At 37.6% G+C, this 21,604-nt stretch overlaps 2 protein-coding genes across 3 annotated transcripts in view; one reads left to right on the forward strand and one right to left on the reverse strand.

Annotated features, from left to right (window-relative positions):
- LOC132644378 (uncharacterized) overlaps window positions 1-15,213 on the forward strand; it is a 29,800-nt gene extending 14,587 nt beyond the window's left edge. Inside the window, exons 11-20 of one of the 2 annotated variants that reach the window (XM_060360966.1) lie at window positions 6,320-6,456; window positions 7,315-7,423; window positions 10,929-10,971; window positions 11,122-11,293; window positions 13,077-13,147; window positions 13,313-13,406; window positions 13,915-14,124; window positions 14,200-14,406; window positions 14,536-14,910; window positions 15,008-15,213. In XM_060360966.1, coding sequence (XP_060216949.1) covers window positions 6,320-6,456; window positions 7,315-7,423; window positions 10,929-10,971; window positions 11,122-11,293; window positions 13,077-13,147; window positions 13,313-13,406; window positions 13,915-14,124; window positions 14,200-14,406; window positions 14,536-14,910; window positions 15,008-15,133 — 1,544 coding nt within the window. In that variant the 3' untranslated portion in view covers window positions 15,134-15,213. The remainder of the gene's footprint in view (window positions 1-6,319; window positions 6,457-7,314; window positions 7,424-10,928; window positions 10,972-11,121; window positions 11,294-13,076; window positions 13,148-13,312; window positions 13,407-13,914; window positions 14,125-14,199; window positions 14,407-14,535; window positions 14,911-15,007) is intronic. The other variant, XM_060360967.1, reaches the window with a different exon arrangement.
- Window positions 15,214-18,330: 3,117 nt separating this feature from the next.
- On the reverse strand, window positions 18,331-20,613 carry LOC132644380 (calcium uniporter protein 5, mitochondrial-like). Its single transcript, XM_060360969.1, has 2 exons — window positions 20,003-20,613; window positions 18,331-18,900 (listed from the first exon to the last, which is right to left on the reverse strand). Exons 1-2 carry the CDS (start codon window positions 20,375-20,377, stop codon window positions 18,373-18,375), a joined length of 903 nt encoding a protein of 300 aa, XP_060216952.1. The 5' UTR covers window positions 20,378-20,613; the 3' UTR covers window positions 18,331-18,372.
- Window positions 20,614-21,604: the final 991 nt, after the last annotated feature.

The following is a 21,604-nucleotide window of genomic DNA, read 5'->3' on the forward strand; positions in this document are numbered from 1 at the left end:
GAGGTAAAAAGGACCAGGGTTTAACATAAGTTCCCTGTTGAGTAAAATGGTGAGGTGACCGAAAATGGCTAAAACTGACATGCTGGGGGATGAGGGATTCAAATTTGTTAAGGCTGGGAGGAGCAGGGATGGGAGGAAAAAACCTATAGGCCCTCGGGTTAGTGAACTGAGGACGGGAGGAAAAAACCTATATGCCTTTGGGTTAGTAAAATCGAGGAGGAGGAATATGGACGGGTTCACCAAACCACTCCGTCTGGTAAGGTCTAATAATGAAGGACCGACTAGGCAAACCGGCTTGAACTATTGGCTACTCAGGACAGGCACATTCAACGCAAATCTTCTATTCTGGTGCAATTAATTGTTCAAAATTCAATGGAAAGGCTATCTCCTTGCACAGAATCATCTCGAAAGCTTAATACTAGGGCCAACTTCTCACTTGAAGTTTTTGTCAAACTGAGTGGCTGAAATAGTAATCTAAGTGCACTCAAAATCCTCAGTTGTGGGGTGGATGTGGGTATAGGTGCTGGAATAGCCTGGTAAGGGTTTGAACCACACAGCTTGTGAACAATGCCAGTTCAACCTCAAGTTTGGTCAGATTTTTTTCGGGAAGAGTGTCGGTCACAGAGAAGGGTTATTTTCCTTCTGGGCATGCAAATTTAGTCTCCAAAAACAAAAGGGCAGATCAGGACAAGGCCCCTAATGCTGTGGGTAGTGGATGATCCTTAATTTTTGAAGTTGTTATCCCCGACACCTCTACTACAAACTTGCAGTCGCTGGAAAAGGACAATTATCATCCTAAAATGATTGTTTTAGCCCCTGAATGCATTGAATTTCTGGGGAAAAGGGGAGTTAGGGGTGGCTGCAAAAAGATAGTGTTATAAAGTCCACAAGAGTGACTAATAATGGCATTAGTGGGTGGCACCTTGCAAATTCTCGTCCCCAAGGAGGTGCTTTAAGTATTGGTACTAGCCTTTGAAAAGAGGAGTGAATGACAGTTTTAAATGGTAGAGTTGAATATCCCCAACCTTTGGCAATCATTGAAGGGGAAAGAAAACTAACTAGATGTGCTGGGAAGAAATATCTTAATTTCGGGAAGTTCTTAGGGTTTTATTTGAGAGAACAGAGAAGGTCATTGATCTCTTACTTCACATTAAACAAGAGTCAAGAGCTATTGTAGATGTACGTTGTAGTGACATAGTGGGTAAGGAGGGGTAACTGGCAGTGACATAAAAAGCAGAAGACAAAATATTGGTGTACGAAAGAAGAAATAAGAAAATAGGAAAGGAAAGTGAGATAGGAGAGGGGAGTAAGGGAAGGTGGGGAGGGAAATAATTATATCGGCTCGGGGAAATGCGGGGGGAATCATGTAACTTTGAAATCTTCAGTCTCCAACTAAAACCTTTTTGTGAAACCCGAGTGCTGCGCTCACCTCAAAAAGGCAGTAATGGCTCTGATACCATGAAGATTTCAAGAAGAAGAAAAAGCTTCCTTGCATTTCTTGAACTATACAACCCCTGAGAATGAGTACTTATACAATGAGTCCTAAGACTAAATAAGGAAAGACAACATTACAAAATCAATTACTTCTAAGACAATATCGTTCGACTCCTATAATTAAGTTATCTGTATCGATCAACATAAACTATGAGAAAAGTGAGTTTACTGTTTTGATATCTTATGAAGAGGGTGTGATCAGCATTGCTTTGTTGGTAATCGAAGGAGATTATTGCTTTGCAGAATCTATCAAATCAAGCTCTAGGAGATTGCTTCAATCCATACAAGGCTTTCTTCAGTCTACATACCTTTCCTTGACTTTGTTCAGTAGCAAAACCATGAGGAATCTCCATGTACACCTCTTCTAAGTCTCCATGAATAAATTCATTCTTCACATCAAACTGTTGTAAGTCCTAATCAAGATTAGCTGCACAAGACAAAAGAATTCAAATAGTGTTCATTTTTGCAACAAGAGCAAACATAGTATACCACGGGATATACATAATGTATGGAGGTAGGAGGTGGGGGATAAATGAGTTTTATCCGTTAAATCCTATTATGGATAACTTTTGTATAGGAAGGAGGTGGACTTTACGTATAGGTCGATTTGGATTCCGAAGGTATCGACGAAAGTGTTTTTTTCCTCACTTGTAGCAGCTAGAAGGGTGATCTTCCCAGAAATTTCAGAAGAGAAAGGTTACCCATGTCAGGTGCTATATGTGCAAGGGTTTGGGTGTAGATGTCGACCATCGCCTCAATCATTGTTTAGTAGCATCGAGACTATGTTGGGAAATTCTCATATGGTTTTGGCTAATGCAAGGCACAGGGAAAGAGGTAATGACCAGTTGGAGCTATTGGTAGTTTGAGAAGAAGTAGGTTATGGAAATTTGCGCCGCTAGCTCTTATGTGGGTAGTATGGAGGGAACGAAATATGAGATCTTTGAGGGTGTAGAGATGAACTTTGTTCTATCAGGAAGTAGTATCCTATCCCTTATTTCTTTTTGTTGCACATTGTTATGATCTCAATCACACAAAAGAGAAATTAACGAACTAAATGGAAATTACGCGAGTTTTTGGGACGATTTTCTGTATATTGATAAAACTGAATTGTGATTACAACTAATAAGCTAATTACGAAAATGGAAGATAGATTGGAGCTCCGTTGTAGCTCAGATCTGAAGAAGAAGAATTAGAGTAGGTGAGGAGAATTTGAGAAGAAGAATTTGGGGAAGAGAAGTGAAACCTGATTTTCGTTAATACTTGTTCCACAATAGTCTCAGTGTATTTATGTTGAAGTGTCAATAGCACATGCCTCTCATGTGACCACTAATTAAAGTGGGGTCATGACAATCCTTCCCGCTTGAAATTGACCTTGTCCTCAAGGTCGCTTGTGATACACTCAACTTGTGTCAGTTGAGAATTGCTTGATTTATGCTAGGTAGAATCGAACACCCGCAAAACCACCAATGCCAATGACCGTAATTCAAACGGATCAGCTGTTGCAATAAAGCATTTTCAAGCTTGCCATCCAAATAGCCAGTGTTCTCACTGATCACTTTTGAGCAATCATGCTTCAACCCGACAATTATTCTCCCTTTCAGTTCCTGGATCATTCTTTTGCACATTTCAAGATCATTCTTTATTATCTGTACCTCACTTTCAACTGATTCAAGCTGCATATATGATAAATGGAAGAAGTTTCTCACAGCAACCAAACTACCAAAAAAATGCCAACGACAATATTCCAATAGAATGAGCTGCTCAATTAAATTAATCCAAGGTTGCATTTCACCCATTTTAATTGACTTTTTGCTCCCATTTCCCCGTAGAATCTCAGTTTCATCAAGCGAAACAATAGTCTTTTTAGAAGAGCTAACCATGTCAGTCTGAACTTTGTTCAAATCCAGAATACAGTCTTCATTAATGACATCTCCTCCTATAAGTTCTGAAATGCCCTCCAAGATGCCTCTCATATGATTCACATAATCAAAAGCTGTAATGACACAATGAACTACTGGTCTCAGACTTTGGTGGTGAGTATAATTGATTGCAGCCGCAAAATTATTAGCCAACAATTGTTTCCTTCTAGAAGAACTCTTTGATGGTCCTTTTACTGCGAGATAGTTCCACATCCAAGCAATTTTCGCTTCCTTATTGTCAGCGTCTTTTTCAGGTAGTTGTGTCTTGCCATTATATGTTGCTGCTGTGGTTTCAGTTGGATCTCTAGCAGTCTTATCAGCTTCAATGTTATCCTTGTTCTGTTCGCATTTCCGGAAGAATTTTCAGCGGGCAATGTAGGGAAAACATCCTCTTCAGCGTAAGTCATATCTTCAAGACTATAGTCAGTTTTCTCGGTTGGATCTTCCTGAAGTACCCACACTTTAAGAGCTTTATCCCATTTGTACCTAGTTCCATCATCACCATCAGTGAACTCATCTTCACCATCTGGAGGAGTTGAAGGCCTTTGATCCTCATCGACTGCTTGCTCGTCTTCTGCCTCTTTCACTTCCTTTTGAAACTTTCCATACTCATCCAATGGATCATTAGAAGTCAAAGAAACTGAATTTGTACCACCAGTGCTCTGTTCAGGTACATCAGCCAGCAATCGTGGAATCGAGCAAAGTGGTTGCCATTCACTCCTTCCTTCGGACCATACACCAGCAGAGTAGTGCTCACGCAGTTCAGATATTGTATGCGAGCTTAGTTGTTGATTACCTTGCGCAAGCACAACCCAACCCAATCCAGTGCTCATTTCAGAAGTTGTATACAAACTACTGTTGTCGTCACCCACAGAGAACATTCTCTTCCCTCCCCTCTTGTGCATTTTCACAAACCTATGCATCTGAAATATCAAGTACAAAGGTGCCATACTTTGCTCAGATAACATAAGCCAATAATTCATTTCCAAGGTCCTTAAGGTTGTAGTTAACAACAAAATTGAAGTGATTGCGTCATTAATTCTGCCCCAACCGAGCAAAAAACATGCTAAGAAACTATTCGGCAATTCACCAACAATAGATTTGATGTTTTTCCAGTAGATATCAAGCAACCAATTAACTGCCTCACAATCCACTTGTTTGAAGCCTTGGCATCATTAGCAAGTTGTGTTATGGCATAATCCAATGAATAAAGAAACAAAGGTAATGAGGCACAAGATGCAAATTTGACTCTATGGAAAAGTTCCTTCAGTTGATTCAGCCAATTGAAATTAGACTCAATAAACTTCATGTAGCTAATTTCGGACAAATAGAATGTAACACCTCCAGGTTCAAAACTTAATGATATTGCAACAGTAAGCTTATCACGCATTCCAATTCCCATTTTTCTGAAAAATACAATCTCATGCTCCATTTCAGATTTATTTTTTTCACATCATATTCCCAGAAAAATACAATCTCATGCTCCATTTTAGGTTTATTTTTTTCACATCATATTCCTTGCGACATAGTTTGAGATCCGGACACAAGGAATTCATTTGTTGGGTTTTCCCTAAATGTGAGGTGGTATTTACCATAAAAAACTTTGCAAGAAGGAAACTCCAGTTGCTCACCCATTTTGACAAAATTTGCTGTTGCTAGACTATTTTGACTAAAACTATTAATATTGACACGGACCGCAGGAAGCTGACCTTTATTGGCAATTTTTATTTGAGTTTACTTGAGTCTCTGGTGAGCTCTGTGGTACTATTGCAGTCTCCATCCTCGTTTCATCTCTTTGAGGCTGTTTATCATACACCTTTTGCTCGTAAGCCTCTCTATGTTGTGCCTCTTCCAATGTGGTGAGTTTATGTGAAATTTTCGCCAGCAATGTCCAGATTGTAGCTTGAGAATCTTTCATAAGCGTTTGGAAATGAGAAATCTCACCTAATTTCTGATTCATCCGCTTGAATCTCTCTTCTTGTTGGTTGGTACTCTCACCTAATGCCTTCAAAGGCTTACCATCAGCTATCGATCGGTACTAGGGTTGCAGAATCGAGGCTCTGATACCAATTGTTATGATCTCAATCACACAAAACAGAAATTAACGAACTAAATGGAAATTGTGTGAGTTTTTGGGACGATTTTCTGTATATTGATAAAACTGAATTGTGATTACAACTAACTAAGCTAATTACGAAAATGGAAGATTGGAGCTCCATTGTAGCTCAGATTTGAAGAAGAAGAAGAAGAATTAGAGTAGGTGAGAAGAGAATTTGAGAAGAAGAAGAATTTGGGGAAGAGAAGTGAACCCTGATTTTCGTTAATACTCATTCCACAATAGTGTCAATGTATTTACGTTGAAGTGTCAATAGCACGTGCCTCTCGTGTGACCACTAATTAAAGTGTGGTCCTGACACACCTATAGGATTCCTTGATATATAGAAGTTTGGGTGTCATTCGTAGAAAGCTATCTCTTTTTGTACGTTTTCTTCTTTTGATATACTTGTTGTAAGAGAGCACGCTTTTGCTTAGCATTAATAAAATTTATTACCTCATCAAAAAAGAAGGATGTCTTATTTATGTAATTGGGATGTCATAAAAGAGTTTAACGTTTGTGCCACCTTAGAGTGCAAAGCATCTAGGAAATGGATTTTATTTGTCTGAAATCACATTATTGAGGGTCAGACAGATGTTGCATCAAAATTAGTATTTGTCTCTACAACATTGACCAATCCCCGACACACTTTAAAGAATAACAAGAAGTGAATAGGACAAAAGATCTTTGTTTTTAAAATGTTGGACCTTTTGAATATACTGGTTGAAAACATTCCTGGGTTGCTACACTTGTGTATGAGGTACGGACAATTACTTGAAGAGTGTGAAATGAATCTACATGTTGTTTCCAGGAAACTGTGATATTTGCACTAGCTCAATGAAGGAAAACGACTTGTCCAGAGAAGCATTTCTTCTTATGGCTTGTATTCAGTCATGTGGAGGATGTTGGGGCTTGAATCTACCCATAGGCATTCTTCGTGGATCTAGAGTAAGCTCTCATTGAAATCTTAAAGTTTGAATTATTGTGTAACTAGGAGCTGAATTCTTGAATACTCTATCTTCCCACTCGTAAGACCTACTTTTGAGTGGGAAAAATTTGATAAATCTTATATTTGCTTATGGTGTCAAAAAAGTTTGTTATTGTATTGGCGTTTGTGAAGTTAAGATTAAAAAGAAAACGTTTGGAAGATACAAAATAATGGTTTTTTTATAATAATAATAATAAAAAAAAGAATAACCATGCCAAATCAGCGTCGAATAATATAATCAAGTATTAACATGTTGATTTGAACTCTTGTAAACAGGAGAATTAATTGAGAGCCCTGGTAGAGATTTTTGCTTCCATCCTTGAGGTGCAGGGTATCCTCACTCTGCTACCCCCCACCGCCAAACAAAGTAGTTAAACAAAAGGGGTCCATCTATTTTAGAGTTGAGACAATTAATATGGAAAGGAGGTCGGACAAAACGGGATGCAATATCATTGAATCTTTATGTGGAGAACTTCCAAGTTTTCAAAGCCTCTAATTTCAAATATTACAAACTCACAAAAAAAGTAATTTCCCTTTTAGTGTAAATGTTTCGAGTTGATATCTGCATAGGCTAAATTAAGATGAGTTAAACCTTTTGTTTTAACTTTTAAGGTGTGTAAGGAAGCTTGGTGCCCCTTTGTTAAGGGTCAGGTACTGAACTTCAGATATAACGGTGTCAACATTGATCATTTTTGTCAAATATAAATCCGTATTGCATATTGTTGAAAGTTTAGCAGTTGTCTGTGGAATTATTGGTTCATCCTTAGTTGAATGCCTAAAACACCAAGCTCCTTGTGCTAACCCCTTCTGAATAACAGATCAAGAAAATTGTTGATGCTCAGTTTGACAAGCTTCCATTTCATGGTCTTGGGAAGGAGTTATCTGCAAATTGGTGGAAGGGACTGGCTTACCAATTGATTTCACGTGGTATGTATGAGAAACACAGTCATGCTTTTATATGTAGTTGATATACCTGCTTAGTCTCTTTACCCCGGATCTCTGAACTGTAGAGAAGAAAGAGGATAAAGTATCTGGAATCAACAAAATCTATAGGATAATCTTGCGAGAAAAAAAGAGAAATTTGCAAGCTCAGAGGGCTTTGGTCTAGTGGTAAGAGCGCAACTTGTTACTGTGTAGGTTAGACGCACATCATGAGTTCTAACCCGGTTGCAGACAGTGGCGTACTCGGGATTTTAAAGTCGTGGGTGCTCATTGTATTTAAGGCATTATGTAATTACCGCCAAATATAAGCAAATTGATGATTAAAATATGTATAATAAATATTAATCTTGAATTATACCTTCTGTTTTCATATTTTGTAAACAATTTATAACACTAATATCATTCATATAATACCACAAACTTCTCTTTCAATTTCGGGTGACACGCGCGCCTCCACACACCACTCCTTTAGACTACCGGAAGATATTTCTTCAGCACGTGAGCCTCACGCTCATCTCCGTAGGCCGCTGGATTCAGAGGATCTGTAATTCGAGGGTAGGGGACCCTCCGTAGGTAGGTGGTGGCATCAGAATTCCCATTCCCAATCATCTTCCAAAGTACCAGATTTGGTCCCAAAGTAAGTCTCACTTCCAGTGAGTTTTCTAACTCAACTCTGGCGAAGCAAATGACCCAACCTGATACCATGTAAGTAAACAGGAATGTGGAGGAATTTCCTTGTATATTATTTCATGATGTAAAATGTGAAAAAAAAAAAAAAGATGTACACTAGGTTCTAATTAAGGAAAAAAAAAGATATCCTAAAAATCTTTACATATTTCCTAGGCTATGTACATAACACTAAGTGTAGTTTCTATTCATTTTGTAACAAATTGTAATGATAACAGTAAACCACTAAGTGGTTGGAAAAGTGAAGACAATTGAATGGAAATGACTAATTTCCTGAAAAACTGCTAGAACCTTGCCATAAAGTTCTGAAAAACGGATAGAGAGTTATGCAAGCAGAAAATCTCGGTTGACTCCCAAAGTGAAAGAAAGACCAACCAAAGACTGCCTACAACAACAACAAACTAGTGTAATCCCACAAGTGGTGTCTGGGGAGGGTAGGATGTACGCAGACCTTACACCTACCTTTGTGGGGTAGAGAGATTGTTTTCAATAGACCCTCCGCTCAAAAGAAGTGTAATCAAAGAAGGATAGGAAGAAAAATAATGACAAGAAAATGGCAAGGTAAACAAAACAAATGAAGCAACAAGTAGTAATAAGAATTGAAGAGTAAGCTACTACGCGAATATTAAATAATACTACTAAATAAGGAGGAGATGAGAAGAGGAGACTACAACACTCGGCTACTTATTACCCTTCTACCTTAATCCTCGACCTCCATACCTTCATATCTAGGGTCATGTCCTCAGTAAGCTGAAGATGAGCCATGTCCTGTCTAATCACTTTCCCCAGTTCTTCTTTGGCCTACCTCTACCTCTCCCACAACCTGTTGTAGCCAACCTCTCATATCTCATCTGCGCGCCTCCTCTTCACGTGCCCGAACCATCTCGGCCTCGCTTCTCTCATCTTGTCCGCCACGAAGGCCACTCCCACTTTGCCCTGAATAACTTCGTTCCTAATCCTATCTCTTCTCGTATGCCCACACATCCGTTTGAGCATCCTCATCTTTGCTCGCTTCATCTTTTGAACGTGTGCGTTCTTGATTGGCCAACACTTTGTCTCATATATTAGGGTAGGTCTAAACACCACTTTGTAGAACTTACCTTTAAGCCTTGGTGACACATTCTTATCACATAATACCCCGCGAGCCTGCATTTCATCTATCCCGCTCCAATACGGTTTGCGACATCATCATCAATCTCCCCGTTCTTTAGATTATAGACCCAAGATATTTGCAACTTCCCCTATTGGGTATGATTTGTGTATCGATCTTCACCTCTACCTCCATGTCATGCAGAACATCACTGAATGTGCACTTCAGTGATGGAGTGATACACTGATTTACCATAATAATAAATAGAGTCAATGGTGACTTCGCCGTGGGAAGAGCTGCTTCCTTCTTGCTTGATAGGGGGGCTTCCATTCACCAACGCAGACTAAAACTGCTCTCCGAACCAAAAAAATAGATGAAATAGTAGGTATAAAGTGAATTGCCCAATGTTTCCAAACTAGTCCAACTTTGTACCTTTCAGGCACAAACCGTATATCTTTCCAGGTACTTTGTTTTAGTCCTTTTTAACCTGAAACCTTTAGATTCTAGGGTCTGTCACCAAACTTCTAGCCTATCTTTAACTCCATCGACGTCTCGTCGATTAATACTATGACATCTGCGAATAACATATACCACGACACCTCCCCTAAATATGCCACGTCATTCGTCCATCACTAAGGCAAATAGAAACGGGATAAGGGCTGATTCCTGGTGCAACCCCATCATGACCGGAAAGTGTTGAGTCACCTCCCACTGTCCTTATCCGGGTCTTGGCTCCATCGTAGATGTCCTTAATTGCCCTAATGTGAGCCACCGGTACACCTCTAGACTCCAAACATCTCCATAGAACCCCTAGGAACTTTATCATATGCCTTTTTAAGGAAACCAAACCTGAACCTGAGAAATTTTGACATGAAAGAAATTGGGTAGTCGGACTAGGGCTCCAGTGAATCTGATAGGTCTTGGATGGTTGAATTGGAATTTTAAGTTGATAACCAAGTTGCTGGAAAGAGAAAGTGAAGCTCGCTGGAGAAGACTACATGTGATGGCGTATGGTGCACATGGCCTCAAATCTCCCAGTTTTAGTTGGCATTCAAGGGATTACACTGCTGATATCGTCTTTTCATTAGGGTTCCGGTCCTTGTATTGGTAATGGTATGTTCACAACACTCTGGTAAGCAAACAGACATTTAGTGGATTCATAGATTGCCAAAAGATTGCACGGTGATGATCTTATTCTCTACCAGATGTTGCTGGTGATTGCACAATGATTATGGGGGTTTATTTCAACCTCTGTTCAGGTACCATGTGAAAAATAAGAGAAATTGAGAGAATGCATGAGACAAATTTCTGAATCCTTTTATAGGCTCACATTACATTGTAGATTCTTACGTTGGTCCGATGCGGAAGACTTGCATGTACACTTATGTATTGCATCTTAATTTAACTACTTCCATTTTGTTATCTAGCAAATTTCAACTGCTTAAAAATTCTCTTAAGAAATTCTTCATAAAACAAGCTGATTGTTAAGCCTTTGACATCAATGGATCTCAGTCCAGCTTCTCTCTGGTATAGCTACATGACGGTCACTCTTATCTATACTGGATGGAGGGTCATAGTTTCAGTGTATATATTCTGTCAAGCAGTTTCTCCTTTTCCTTGTGAGATAATGCTGACTACTAAGTGTAAGGCCTTTTGTTTCTCATAGACGTTGAATTACAAGGAATTTTTAACAGAAAACTTGCCTTGTTGCAGATTATTTGGTAGAGAACTTCAGAGATATGTACAAAACTGTGAGGTAGATACTTCCCTTATGTCTTTTGACTTCTAGGATTTGTTTAACATTTTCATACGTATCTGTCAACCATGGATCATCTCTTTAAATCCTTCTTGACATCTTGTTGTATATCTACAAATGAAAGACATAATATTAAAATTCATGCATCAGTGTCAGTGAAAAAGGATTGAATTTTCTGAGATCCAGTAGCCCTGATCATCAACCTCCACTGTTTTTACCGGAGACTCCTGAAATGGATCTTGACGAGAAAAATAGAGATGCACCCAGTGAAGCGAGTGAGATCGATGGTTTGGCTTCTAAGGAATTTGAAGAAGTTTCACAAGTACGTGCTCTTTCTATTTCCCTTTTCTTCAGACATCAATTGTGTAATTCATATTATCCTTATTGTTGCATCATAACTATTTCCTTGCCGCGTTAGTGTCTTCCAAATCCTGAAAGGAATTATATTCTGTTTTTTCTATTCAGTATGCAATCTGGGGCAAAACCTCCTTGATGCATCCGGGTTAGGCTTCATGCCCTGCTTTGCTGAAAAATGTGAGGTGTAATTGTTTTTACTACGTTTTTGTAGCATAAACTGAACCTGGCTTACTGGTTAAGGTGATTCATTCTTTAGGAGAGATAGGAGTTTGAGTCTAGATTCCCCATTTTCCCTTTTGGCCATTATAGAAATAGATGATGGATTTACTGTCCCAGGGGCACATGCATTGCAATAAGAATTGGAGACACAATTAATTGGGGAAGACTCCTCTTTGCTATACCTCATTTGATGTAAATATGTTTGGATTAAAAGCTTTTGAAGAGCTTTTGATTATCAAAGATGAAAATGATTTAACTGGGTCAAACAATAATGATGGTGGGCTTTTTATCTATACTTACTAAAGGGTTAGTTGGTTAGTTTTGTTTCCCGATCTGAAGACATGGTAGTTAATGGGTAATCCAACAGAGATCTGCTTCTTACTTTTTTGGGCATGTTTTTGTTTATGAACAAGTAATTAGACAAAGATCTTAGTCTCATTTCTTTTTAAGACCGTTTTTATATAATAAGTTTGTTTTTCACAAGCAATAAAAGTATTTTAGTTTATTTAATTTGTTATAATTTAATAACTAATTAGAATTGTAAGAATATAATAAATAGTAGATAGATTACTGACTTTTTTGGTTTAACAAAAATCCGTTATGATTCAATGAAATGTTAAGTTCATTAAAGTAACATTTTAAAGTAAAATAGGTTTAAATTAAATAGATAAATTGTTAAAGTAAATCTTTCATTAAGTTAATGGTTTTGTTGTTAATTATTTTTGTATTTAGAGTTTATCCTATTAGAATTTTAGTTTGTATTTCACTTTTAAAATTTACTGGAGAAATAATTGTCTTCGAATATTTTCTGAACTTTCATAATTAAGTTTCAATCTCTCTAAGTGCATCGAACTCGGAAAAAAGAGCCAACAATCAGAGCCTTTGCATTCTTTGTAGAGATAAATTGATTATTCGATTTAAATTTTAATAGTTTTAATTTTGTAATTCTTGTTTTTTTTTTAAATTTAATAAAACTTGACACAAAATGAGGTTGTTTTGTTGAATTATTTAAGAAAAAATGCAGCCTCAAACATTATGAAACAAAAAACAGAGTTGCGGGTTGATTTGCCTTTCAAGTCTGTGTCGCCTCCATTGCGAGTTAACACTGTAAATTTGTTTAGCACTTGGCTCAACCTGCTTAAAATCCTACATATGCTACTGTATGCAGCAAAGTCCTTAATAAACCCCTAACAAATCTTAGTTCCCTGCCTCAAAGTTCTCTTGCTTATGCAAAATGGCAGAACTCAAGTATCAGACATCCTCAGCTAGCCTTAGTTGCTGGGACATTCTGATATGCTTCATGTACTTCTCAGCTTCTTACAGTCCTTCGTAATGCCTGAAACTCCTTTTAAATCAGATGTGTGCTCGAACTTGAAACAATGTAATCCCACACAAATAATGTATTTCCATAATTTCACAAGCTACCCAAATGTTTGGCTTTGACATTTCAATTTCCATAATTGGCTTCCATATGGTTGAATTCAGTGGGGCCCACACTAATATATCTCTTTTCCTTGTGGATTATTCAGGCTGAAGCTCAACTGTACAAAATGCTTATAGAAGAGAGAATTAAGCTTGCCAGAGCTACTGGAACTGCTCCGTAAGTACATAATACAATACTCAGCTCATTCTTTTGGAACTTTGACTTGAAAACTATCCATATGATATTTTAGTTACAAGGGGTGCTACATGCATGTTATGGCAGTATTTTCCCTGGATACATAAAAGTGAGATACCAATTTATTTGTCTAGTTGTCACTTCCAGATATGCAGTTTGTGGCGACCAAACATTGAAAAGGATAAGCTTGACCAGGCCTTCTACAAAAGCCAGACTAGCAAATATTGATGGTGTAAACCAGGTATACTTAGTAATTGGATACTGATATATAAATACTTGTAACTGTTGCACTACTAGTTGACACATACCATAAACTCGCCGGGTGCATGCATTCTCACTGTAATGGGAAGTGTTGCAAGGTGTGAGATAACCCTGGTAATTTAATCACCTTGTTAAGGTGAATGTGCCTTGTGATGTTCATGTTATGTCACTTGTCAAGCTCTGAGTAAGCTCCTTTACATAATTTAATGTCTTAATGCATCTTTATTTCCGTGCTCAAATGCCTACTTTTCGTGTTTGCTCTCTTCAACCCTTTTCACCCTATCAGGAGGATGATCCATGATTCACCTATCTGCTTTACTTTTGGTGCCATCTTTATTGCTGGAACCACGCAGCAAAGGAGTATCGTATGTTAGGCTCTACTTTCGTTCCTGAATGTTTAACGGATTCTGCGTCTGTTTCTTTTAGTGCACGCTATTTTTATCTGACTGTTTGGTGTTGCTGGAGTTGATTTCTCAATTCTGTTGCAGCATTTCGTAAAACTGTATGGGGATAATTTTCTTCAAAGCGTTAAGCGTCTATCAGAAGCTTGCAATCTTTCTTTGGATGGGAATCCAAGCAGTCAAACCTCTTTTCCCAGTAAGATTGTCACTGTTCCAAGCAATAAAAAATTAACACCAGCAAAATTTGAAGCATGGAAGATGTGGCATGAGGATGGTCTTACGTTCAAACAAATTGCTGTGAGTCATGTTATTAGGATTTATTGAATGAAACTCCGGCTTGTCTATTCCAATTCTTACATATTCTTCATTCAGAATTTTCCTGGCAGAGCAGCAGCAATAAAGGAACAAACTGTGCTAGAGTATATACTCGAAGCTGCACGGGAGGGTTGCAAAATGAATTGGACCAGGTTTTGTGAGGAGACTGGGCTGACAAGAGAGACATTCCTGAGTATCCAGAATGCTGTCTCAAAAGTTGGTAGAGAAAAATTGAAGCCTATAAAAAATGAGTTACCAGAAGAGGTGAGGTCTACGTTGAAATCGCTCATATGATAGATTGTTTGTGATTGTAGTGCATTCCTTATAGCTGACGTATGTGGGGTCGCACGCCAACCATATTGTAAAAGCTAAATAAGTCTTCTTAACAAGCAGGTAAGTTATGGCCAGATAAAGGCGTACTTGACGATGCAAGAGGTAGGAGTATCAGCTGAAGTATTTTCATCCAATTCTGAGCAAAGTCGCAATGGAGATGAATGTTTTAGTGGAATATCAGAAATACAACAGAACTCTTTTATTCCATCTGACGTGCAAGGAGATGATGACGTAGTTGAGGCACCTGTTGTCGCTGGTATAAATAGTGCTTCTTCTCCTGGAAAGACCGAAGGAGCAGAATATCATCTCGTGACTGGTGATTTGCTCATTCCTACAAAACGCCAGAGGGTCGAAGCACCAGAAGTAGAAAGTTGTAGGACTCTGGATGCCACAGAAGAATCCATATTGAGCTGGCTCAAGAACTTTGATGATGGGGTAAGTACTTGTCCTTTGTAGTGACATTGAAATCTTAAAAGTTATCATATTCCTTGTTGATGTGAGGACAATGTCGGATAACGAGATAAATATGCAGGTCACCCTTTCTGATCTTTTGGAGCACTTCAATGGGTCCACCGAGAAATCTATAGTCCATCTGCTTTGTTGTCTTGAAGGCGAGTTTTTGATATATAGGAAGAACAATCTATACAAGCTTATGTAATCAATGTTGGCGGAAAATTCTCTGTAATCACTGAACTTAGTGGGCTCCATCTATATTTCTACTCTGTTTTTTACCACCTATTTCTACTGTGTTATTTACCACCCATTTCTCCAAATAAGTAAGGAACCTAGCAAAAAGCTTGAGTTTGTTAAATTGGGAGCCAAGCGTCAGTGGAATGGTTTGTTGATCACCTAGTAAATTGGCTAGAAGCTGGCAACAACCAACTCCTATGTAGTCGTTGGGTGATAGAATTTACTAGCATGATAGCATAGCCAACTGCCAAATCGATAGTAGTAGCAAACATAAAACAACAAGAATACGCAGAAATTGATTGACAAGTTTATCTAAAGCAGACATCTCAAATATTGGGAAGTGAACAAAATTTCAAGGTGAATTCTGCCGAGGCAATATACTGAAGTATACACATCTAAATTGTTACGTTGAAAAATATAGTAAAACTTACACAAATAACTATTTTTTAACAGCTTCTAACAAGTCATAGTTATAAGTTGAAGATTTACAATTCGTAGCTGCTTTTGGCTGTATGTCAGTTGTATTTTGCGTTTTTGAAATACAGTGAAATATAGCGAAATACAGCGTGACTGTTGAATAAAAAAAAGGCTATATTATATGGTAATTTGTATTAATGGTTCCATGATTCATGCAAACCTCATGAGGTTCCATTACAGCTAACGTCTCTCTATGAAAATCACTCCATTCAAATTGTTTTTGCTGGTTTTTGTTGTATTCGGTTGTATTTCGTGTTTTTGAAATACACGAAAATACAAAATTTGACCGAGTAAAAATAGGTTGTATTTATGAAACATATTCTCTTCTTTCATTTTAAATGGTAAGTCAAATTAAATCAATCATGTATCACGCAACGACTGAAGTTTCATAACAACCCACGTTTCTCTCTCCAAATTGCTTCATTCCAAACTTTTAGAAATACTTCCAAATACAGAAAAATATACACTCGAATACAATGAAATATGGTTGATTGTTTAAGAAATATAAAATTATAGTATGCGTATATACAATGGAATACAATGAAATGTATCAAAAACTGTGTCGTAAATTAGAAATACATTGAAATATAGCGAAATATACTGAAACAGTACACTGAAATATACTGAAACGGTATATTGAAACATAGAGAAATATACTGAATATTATTGAAACACCACAACCACAAACTCTACCGAACCACCACAACAACTGGGAAAACCCTTCTCCTTCCTCTGCCGCCTTTCTTCCGATCCACCATCCTGCTTCACTCCAAAAACCCTACCGAACCACCACAATAAACTGGAAAAAACCTCCTCCTTCCTCCGCCGCCTTTCTTCGATCCACCACTGTCCTCCTCCACTCTAAAAACAATACCGAACCACAACCAAAAACCATTAATACATGAAGCATATGGAATTCAAATCTGAAGAGCCAGAACCTTAAGGTTTTTTTCGAGTTTGGAGATGGAGATGGTAGTAATAGTGATGGTGGTGGTGGCGGCTCCGGTGAAACCCACTGCTTCCTCTTTTTCCACAATTAAAACACTTCTAAGATTCACCAATTTTGTTGTATAAATCTGATATACTATCTGATGAAGATGGAGACGATAGTAATATTGGTGGTGGTGGTGGTGTTGACAGCGGCGTGGGTGATGTAGATAGAGAAAGAAGGGAAGGGTACGTGAGGGGAAGGAGAAGAGAGGCTGGAGATAGAGAAAGGGAGGGAGAGAGGCGGCAGTGAAGGGAAGGGGAGAGAGGAGAGAAATTTTTTTTAGGGTTTGAAAAAGATGATAAATCTTAAATGTGTAGTGAGGGAGAATAGAGAGGTACATGTATTTCAAAAGTTACTGGACCAGTTATGAAATGTAATTTTGAAAAATAAAGCTACAAAAATTAAATAAAAAAAATAATTATTATTCATAAATAAGTCTTAGAGATAGCTATAGCAGGTAAATTTTCTAAAAATATAACACTACTTTATCCTTGATAGCAAAAAAGTGAACTTGCACGACACTTTTTAACTCTTTAACACTGAGGAGGAAGGTGAGGATGGTCAAGTTATCTGTTCCAGGCGAGAGATGCTACAATGATCGGAACAAAGGATGCAATCCCGTGACTGTAAAAATCCATCCCCATTCAGAAGTGCAGGGTACAGTTCATTTACATGAAACAGAAATTGCTACTAGTATATAAGTAATCGCGGTCCAAACATATGGTGATGATACATCTTTGCTCCAAGTTCTTCATAATTGATTCACCTTTTTAAAAACTTGTTTTTTGTTGGTCACCTTCGCTTGACTACATAAGATGTAAAACCTGTCCTTATTTACTGTAACTTTCATTATTGAGCTTAAATTCCCCCATTTTTCACGTTTACAAGTTCATCCTTCTCTGATGATATTCTTCTACGAAAGAACAAAAAAGGTATTGGTAAATTTTAGAACAATTTAAATATTTTTCCAAACTCTAAGAAAAATAAATTCCGAAGAACCTGTCAACAAATAAGGAATCCCATAATCTCACAAATTAAGATGAGTTTGTTTTGTCGTCTCTTTTGAAATAAAAGAATGATTGGTAGAAATTCTACTAGAAAAATATTTCTGACCTCTATACGGAAATCAAAGGTCTCTCCGTGCAAGAAAAACAGTAAGTTACAGCAGGCCAACTAGCCCTGAAATTGCCACAGAGCGACTGCATCATAAAGAAATTTCCCATTGTAAAATCAATTCCCGGGTAGCAATTTACCTCAAAGAAGGATGTGCCAAACCCATGATACATAAAAGCCTTGTGCAATCTTTTCCCAAACTTTTGATATTATAAGCTGACGCTGTCACTTGCACAACCAACAAAAATTCAAAATTGGGTGTATGCCATCGGTCTCTACATACAACTTCAAGTATAACAAGCTACATCTTAGAGTTATAAGCTGAATGGAAATGTGATGGTCAAGAATTATTTCTTTCTAGGCCTACCTTGAAAGAACACAGGCCCATTTGTACAGCTCTTTGGAAAAGTTCTCTTTTAAAAATAAGGTGTTTGGTTGGTTAGCTAAAGAAATTTTGTGTTGGTTATCTAAAGAAATTTTGTGAGTTTTCTCCAAAACAAAAATTCTCAAAAGCTTTTCTGAAAAGGGACAAAGACGACCACAGTAGACTTTCCAAGAAGAACTTTGATCTTCAAGTCCTATAAGTTAGCTAAAACCGAAAACAAGATTAAACAGCTCAAACATTTTCAGCCTCCTCTGAGAAAATGAAGGGCTTGCCTTGATGTGTTCCAGTGACCATGTAAAAGATCCTCTGGTTCCAGTTCAATCCCTAACCGATATTTCAACGAGGCTTGGCCATTGATGGGTAATTTGCATTTTCTTTGCAACTCGACAAACCTGTGAATGTCAAAATTATTCTGTTGGATGAGCCTACTTTGCCTTGAACAAAAAAGCCTCTTCAACAAATCTTGGTATGTTGGGTCTCTTGAAGTAAAGAGGAAGTAAACATAACCTAGTATTGCCCCAGTAGCAGTACCGAAAAACGCTATTGGTTCCATTACATCCCAAGAGAATTCCCAGAAGGTAAGGCGGAAGAAGAGGCCAATCTGTAAAAGACCAGCTCCCATTCCAGTCCACAAAATGCGGCGGACCTGCTTATGTGCAATCTCATCAATTTTATCCTTCTTTTCCTGCAGATTCTTTAGCTCATCTTTTGTAGGGTCATCTTCAGGTAGAAGTGCTAGAGGTACTGCCCTTCTAATTTCATCAACTACCTGTACATAAAACAAGAATATGAAACGGAAAACATTCAAGTGTGCAAGCAAGTTTGGCAAGAAATACAAAATATATGGAATAAAATCTCAGTCAGATGCAAATTCAGAGTTCGATTTAATACATTGTTACTTTAAGCATTGAAATTATAAATAAGGATTTCCTTTTATGGTTGTTTCATAGTAATATCTTAGTGTTCCGCATGAATGTACAAGAGGTTATTGAAACAGGACATCTCCATGCCAAATTAGAGATGATCATACTAACAAACTTCAAGACAAGAAGAGTTGTCTGCAAATCTCTAAATTCTTTGTCATAAAATCAAGCTTCCCAAATCCTCCAACCACTGCCAACCCCACCAGACCCCGTCCCACTCCTTTATTCAAAAATCTCAAACAGAAGCAGATCATTAATTCACATTGATTTATTCAACATAGACCAGTTACAAATATTGAACTAATTTAAGAACCTAGATTCAAAACAGGAAGGCAAATTACTGATCCCAAACTCATGAATCTGGATGAGACCATCCTCAGATTAGTAATCCGCATTGCGGAATATAGTTTACACCTTTCGACCATTCAAATAACTAATAGGAAACAAAGCTGATCAATGTACGTGTTCCTTCTAATCCACATAGCAATGGTAGATATGAACCAATCAATCAGCTAATTTCAATCTCAAACTAGTTACCGTTAGTTGTATGAATCATTGCTTTCCATTCTGCTGTATTCAAGCCCATTTCATTCCAATATTAATAATTGTCTAGAAACACCTATGCCCACACATGTATATATACACAAGTCCGTAAAACGATACAAACTCAAGAAGAAAAACATATACTATGGCCTTCCCAAGGGGCCAATCCAATCAAAAGCCAAATGAGTATCCATATGCCACATACTGAAGCACAATGAGCCCCAAACATTCGCGCGAAAGAGTACTTCCAATGATAACTCTGCTAAAAAATTCAAGATTTAATGGATACAACAGAGAGAAAATACAGTAAATCATACAACCCCACATACAAAAAAAGAATGAAAGAAACATCCATCTATATATATATTAGAAGTGGTGAATCAAATAGATAAAAAGACTATATACCTTATGAGGGTGAAGATAAACTTTATCCCTGAATAGCCAAACAACTCCGGCTTGATCAAGAAGTCTTGCAAAAGACACAGCCTCGTCTTTTGTCTTGGCCAAACCAATACTCTGACACGCTCTCAACAGCTCCGAATACCCAATAGCCTCTTTATTACTCTCATCCATCCCTAGCAGCCTCCTCTTGAGCTCCTCCACATTCACCAATCTCATCAACCTCTTTCCCTCCTCTAATTCACTTGTATTCCCATTCTTGTTTTCCCTCACCGAACTCAGCAATCGGGTCGACCACCCATGTTCATAACTGATCCCGCAGGTGGACTTTGCCCTTGCAATTGTCTGTTTCAACATATAATATGAACTACTTCTCCACATGCTTTCAACTTTTAGTTTTTTTACAACAGTTTTCACGTATAATTAATGTTAATAATGTATGGACAGATCGATATTCAAATATTTGTATCATGAGCCATGAAGATTTTGAATCTCAACAAGGAAGTTTGAAAAAATATACGCAGAAAAAGGAAAGAAGAGAACGAGAAAGACGTACGGACTGTTTAAAGAGAGTGCATGAAAGCCACTAACGCCCCACTAAAGGAGAATAGAATGAGAGTGGTGATTTTTCATGGCCAAGTTATTATACGGACAAGGGACGCCTTCACGCGCTTTGCTTTAAAGGACGGTCCAGCAGATACCCAAATATTCACCACCAACCATGCATGAGCTCAAAATTATTTACGCTCCCTAACTTTGCTTTAAAAATTAAATTTATCCCTTAATATTGAATAATAGACATTTTCCTGCCTCCCTGAATTCTATGCAATGTCTATTTTACCCTTAATATTTCAATTCTCCATCCATGTAATGCCTTTTTATAAATGTGCCTCACACGTTATCCCCTAACGAACTGGGCGGATGTAGCATGGTAGCGGCGGATTCAATTGAACCCTAACTTGCAATCCACGAATATACTGTGCAAAATCACCTAAATATACATATATATTGAGCTGAACCCATAACTAAAAGAGGGTATGTGTCCAGTGGTGAAGCAGTCCAGCATAAAGCTGTTTCACACAAGCACATGCGAATTCGAGTACTCGTGGCTACAATTTTTTATTAGATTTACTTCTACATTATAAATTCCTAAAGTTAAAATCTTGGATCTGCCGCCTCTGTAACAATATTAGATAATGTTATTTATGGTTACGTTACGTTTTTTGCTTTACTAAGTACAAAAATATTATATATATGTATATATATTCGCTTATTCATTTTATCCGTGCGGAAAAATATTTGATGAAAAAACTTCCAACATCAAGGACGCCTCATGTAGCCATTTTGAGATGTTATTTAATTCTAATAACCCTCTTCATTGTACAGTTTCTTTGAATGTTTTGAATAGATTTAAGAGGAAAATTTAATTAAACTCTCTAACAAAATCTCCCCTTATAGGATTGACCATCAAACAAACATGCAAATAAATAAATAAATAAATGAGAATTGCATTAATCTTTCTGGCATGAAAATCTCTTACCTTTGAATGTTTTATCGTCATTTATTCTAAAATCGATGTTATTAACTTCATCGAAGATTCTGAAGAAG

The sequence above is a fragment of the Lycium barbarum genome, chromosome 6 (assembly GCF_019175385.1).
Source record: "Lycium barbarum isolate Lr01 chromosome 6, ASM1917538v2, whole genome shotgun sequence".
Classification (NCBI taxonomy): domain Eukaryota; kingdom Viridiplantae; phylum Streptophyta; class Magnoliopsida; order Solanales; family Solanaceae; genus Lycium; species Lycium barbarum.

Coding starts and splice junctions, on each gene's coding strand:
- LOC132644380 (XM_060360969.1), bottom strand. CDS start 20,377: ATGTGGAGAAGTAGTTCATATTATATGTTGAAACAGACAATTGCAAGG. Junction 18,901..20,002: donor TTTATCTTCACCCTCATAAG/GTATATAGTCTT, acceptor TTTTATGTACAG/GTAGTTGATGAAATTAGAAG.